This window comes from Drosophila santomea, unplaced genomic scaffold (genome assembly GCF_016746245.2).
Source record: "Drosophila santomea strain STO CAGO 1482 unplaced genomic scaffold, Prin_Dsan_1.1 Segkk85_quiver_pilon_scaf, whole genome shotgun sequence".
Lineage (NCBI taxonomy): Eukaryota > Metazoa > Arthropoda > Insecta > Diptera > Drosophilidae > Drosophila > Drosophila santomea.
In genome coordinates, this window is record NW_025319021.1 from 1201618 (window position 1) to 1206621 (window position 5004).

General features: G+C 42.6%; 1 protein-coding gene across 1 annotated transcript; it reads right to left on the minus strand.

Annotated features, from left to right (window-relative positions):
* Window positions 1-3207: 3207 nt before the first annotated feature.
* On the minus strand, window positions 3208-4526 carry LOC120457861. Its single transcript, XM_039645376.2, has 3 exons — window positions 4364-4526; window positions 4061-4279; window positions 3208-3992 (listed from the first exon to the last, which is right to left on the minus strand). The coding sequence occupies exons 1-3, from the start codon at window positions 4502-4504 to the stop codon at window positions 3837-3839; spliced, it is 516 nt and encodes a 171-aa protein (XP_039501310.1). The 5' UTR covers window positions 4505-4526; the 3' UTR covers window positions 3208-3836.
* Window positions 4527-5004: the final 478 nt, after the last annotated feature.

Sequence of the window (5004 nt, forward strand, 5' to 3'; positions counted from 1 at the left end):
AAGCCCCCTGTTGAGCGCACGCAAGCAATCAACAGTTTTCCCAAGCCTCAAACTATCATGGAATTGCGCCGGTTTTTGGGAATGGTCAACTACTACCGACACCTCATCCCACACGCAGCTCAGGCTCAAATCCCGCTCACAGACTACCTAAAAGGCGCAACCAAAAATGACAAGCGCGAAATAGCCTGGACCGGCACTGCGGAGGACGCATTCCAGGTCTGCAAGCAAGGAATTTTACGTGCCGTGTGCTCTTCGTTCCTTTCCCCATCGGCTCACCTCGCCCTTAAAACGGACGCCTCCGATACAGCGATCGGCGCTGCTCTCGAACAACTAGTCGGCAAAGTTTGGCGTCCCATTGGGTTTTTCTCGCGGAAACTGTCTCCGGCAGAGCAAGGCTACAGCACGTATGATCGCGAGCTCCTGGCTATTTTCGCTGGTATCATCCATTTCAAGCATATTCTAGAGGGTCGTCCATTCATCATCCAAACCGACCATAAGCCACTACAATACGCCTTCAGGCAGAAAGCAAGCAAAGCATCGCCTCGACAACTCCGCCAATTGGATTTTATCTCCCAATTCTCAACGGAGATAGTGTACAATCCCGGGGAAAACAACGCAGTGGCAGACGCCCTCTCACGCATCAACACCATAAGCATGCCGTCTAGCTTCAGTGCTCAAGCGATATTCGAGGCCCAACAAACCGACGATGAAATGGCTGAGCTTCCTCAAACAACGTCCCTTGTTCTACAAATTAGGAACCTCGACAACCTAGACATCTGGTGTGACATCTCGAATGGACGCGAACGGCCATATTTACCCAAAAGTATGAGACGCCAAGCTTTTGATGCAGTGCATGGATTGGCGCATCCCAGCGGCCGTACAACTGCAAAGTTACTTAAGCAGCGGTTTGTCTGGCCAGGAATTAACCGTGATGCCACCCTCTGGTCCCGACAATGCGTTCCTTGCCAGCGGGCCAAAATCCATCGCCACACACGCAGCCCGGTGGAGAAGATCGATGTTCCTGACAATCGTTTCGAGCACATTCACGTCGATCTGATTGAGCTTCCCACTATCCGTAACTTACGCTACTGTCTTACCATCATCGACCGCTTCAGCAGATGGCCTGCAGCTATTCCACTATCCAACATCACCGCGGAGACTGTCGCGAAAGCTCTGTATACACAGTGGATCTGCATGTTTGGCTGTCCACTCACTATAACAACGGACCAGGGAACTCAATTCGAATCCTCATTGTTTGCTGAGCTGGGTAAACTAATTGGAGCCGAAAGGATACGTACAACTGCGTATCACCCTCAGTCAAACGGCATCGTGGAGAGATGGCACCGTACCCTCAAGGCCGCCCTGATGTGTAAATCTCACATAGCATGGCCGGATCTCCTGCCTACAGTTCTGTTGGGGCTGCGCTCGGCGTTTAAGGCGGACCTCCAGTCATCGCCAGCCGAAATGCTTTTTGGCACCACTATTCGTATCCCCAACGAATTTTTTGAGTCGCACACTCCAACCGCCTTCAGCAAGGATCACCGACTCACCGAGCAACTACGTCAACATATCAGGACAGCCCGACCTACTCCTGCGGCGCATCACGCTAAACCACCTGTTTTCATTTGTAAGGACCTGAGAACTTGTACGCACGTCTTCAAGCGAGTGGCATCTGTTAAAAAACCACTCGAGCCGCCTTACACGGGACCTCATCGGGTAATACGCCGGGTTGATGACAAGTTCTACGTCATCAGCATTCATGGACAAGAGAAGGCCATATCAGTCGACCTCCTCAAGCCTGCCTTCATAGCTGAATCTGACGCTAGCGAAGACCACCACGAGGATCCACCGCCTGACCAACAGATTTCGCAGCCACCTACGCCACCGAGCCCTGCACCTGCAGCTCCAGAATTTATACCGTTACCTTCACCACCTGGCGAAGTCACTGGAGGGGGAGTAGATGTGGCGCCCAGACTGGCAACACGGCGTAAACAAGTACTAACGCCAAGACCTTTCCTGGATGACGATATCTTCTGATTTTCGGGTTCCGAAAATGATAGCTTTTGCTGCCACAAAACCCCTGTCAGATGATTAACTTAAGTATCGGACGTTTTGTCCGCTTGAAGTCCGCAAAACTATCGTTTTTAATATCATAAACGGAATTTTTGTCTGCTGGGATAACATCCAAAACTTGGCGTGTATGTACATATGTATGTATTAGAGGTGGCCCGTGCACGAAACCTAGTCCCAAGAAAAAGACCGAGGCCTGAACGCCGCGCCCACCTCTAGTATGTATGTATTTACGGAAGCGCTAAAGGCTCATGTACATAGAGCGCTAACGGTTCTTAGAAAAACACAAAGAATTTACTTACTCAGCCAAAACATCATTAAACACTTTTTTGGTGTCATTATTGGAGCTACTTTGGCCCTGCGGACCATGAAAATGCTGCACTTGCTCCGTCTTCGAATAAACGCGACTCTTATCCGCACTTAGATAAACCCGAGCTTTGCAGTCTTTGATACGACACACGTACGCGATGTCACCTTCTTTTAATTGTCTATTTTTAACATAGATCTGATTGTCATCTGGCGTATACAATAATGTGGAGCACCCGGCTCGGCTTCCCTCCTTAAATTCAAATTTAATATCCATTTCTTATTTTTTCCTTAAAAAGCGACTGAACACTGTGCCAAACCGAAATCAAATGGCTGTAATCGCAAAGTAAAGAAGATCAATGGCGCCAAGTCATACTGACGTTTACACTGAAAAAAATATTTGTATACAACTTCAAGTATTTATTAAGAATAATCTTATTTTTAAACCCACAACAGAATGCAACCTAAAAACTATTTAAGGAATATACATACTGACCAAACAAGAATTTGTATAAAATAATAATATATAATAACATACTTAAATGTAAAAAAAAAAAAAAATTTTAACGTGTATTTTTGCGCTTTTATACATGTACGTACTTAGAAAAGCGCACTTTTGGCGCGTGTCTTTCTTTGCAAATGATCATATACATATACATACCATATATACCATATATACTAAAATATCATATACATAATATATATCACCGCTAGGAGATATGTCATTTTGAGTTCGGAGGAGATATGTCGTTTTGAAAGCGTCCTATCTCCTCCCGAAATTTTTTTGAGCTCGGAGGAGATATGTCGTTTTGAGTTTGGAGGAGATATGTCGTTTTGAAAGCGTCACATCTCCGCGCGGAGCTATGTCGTTTTTAATTTGGAGGAGATATGTCGTTTTGAAAGCGTCATATATCCTCTCGGAGAGGAGAAATATTCTTTCAAAGGGTCTCTTCCTTGTCGAGAAAAGATCCAGAATTTGCTCCAGTTTTGCTTCGTCGAATTGTCGCACGCCAGTTTCTCTTCTCCTTCGTTATCTCAAATTCGTTAGTGTTAATGCACTTTTATTAATTTTTTTCTTTGAACGATCCCGGACGATCCCCCAATAATTTGTAGGGATAATACAGATTAAGTTTATTATTTTGGGTATTGTTCACAAAGTTTGAAATTAATAATTATAAAAATGAAAAGAACTACGACTCTCGCACTAATGAACGCATCGACTGACTTCGTTAAAAATTCTGCAGCGACTGAATTACTTCAGAGACACAATGGGAGAGAGAGACTGTTGGCAATGCTGTTAGGATCTGGCTGATGAAATACTTGGCGGTTCTGGTGAAATAGGAAACAGTGTGTGCACTCCCAAACATATAGGCTGCATGATAGGGGTAACGACATATGTCCTCGCGACATATATCATCCGAAATTAAATCGACATACCTCCTAGCGGAGATATGTCGTTTTCAAAACGAACACATTCGGTCGGAACACATTCCAGAAAAAAGATCTTGTTTTAAAAAAGTTTCATTTAGACCGACAGTCCGTGCCAAGAACACCTGAATATCGATTTCGCCTTTCTCGAACATCTCCATACAGTTCATAATTTTTTGAGCACGGTCCTGCATAATAAAAAATTAATGTTATAATATTGCTGTTTAATATTTAATTTATTTCTATATTTACTTACTCGAAGCTGCTTTGGTTGCGTCTGATTGCCTATACCACCGTTTTGAAAAAGCAGAGCGAACTCCCGACTTTTTTCATATTCGGCGTCTATGATGCATTCAACAAATTTAAAAAAGTGCCCTTTTGCTCGTATTTTGTTGCCCAAATTCAAATTGTATGCTTCAACAGAGCCTGTGGTCCGCGTCGAACGTTTAAAAACTGAAATATTTTTAGGTCCTTCCTACAAAAAAAATAAACAAATAATAAATGATGAAAATATATCGAAAAATTAATACAGCAATAATTTTATTGTATTTTAAAATACCTTTATAAGCCACTGTTTTTTATAATATTTTAAAAAGGGCGAAAAGTTCCCCTTGCTTAGAGCAGCTGCTTGTATTTCGAGAAGATTAAATGCTTCGACAATTTTGGTATCCGGTAATAGCGGCAAGTACAAGAATTTCATAAATAGAAGATAAGCCGGTTTATTGCATCTAAGCATTTTTTCTAGACCATATGTTTTTCTTGCATTTCTCTTACATGCTTGAGTAAAATGGAACCAGCAAGAATAAAAATTCATGGAAGGATGCAAGTTTTTTAAGGCGTTCCGCATCGCTGTTTCGTAGTCGGAAATAAATGATGCCCCTTTTAAGCAACAAATATTTGAATCTACATAGGTGAATAAATGCTGATAACAGAGCTCCGTTTTGCGCGTCATTAAGACAAATAAGAATGGGGTGATCTACATAATAATAAAAACAAATTAATTTTGACATTAAATTAAACTGAAGTAAAACACATACCTTCTGCATATGCTTTATGTAAATAATAAGTAGTTGCTTAAAATCTCCAAACGGGCATACTTTGAATGTAGCATCAATTAAAAAATGCCTCAATATTTGCTTGCATCAAAGTAATGACCTTGTCCGACGAAAATATGCAATATGCAAATGATCCAGACGTGTA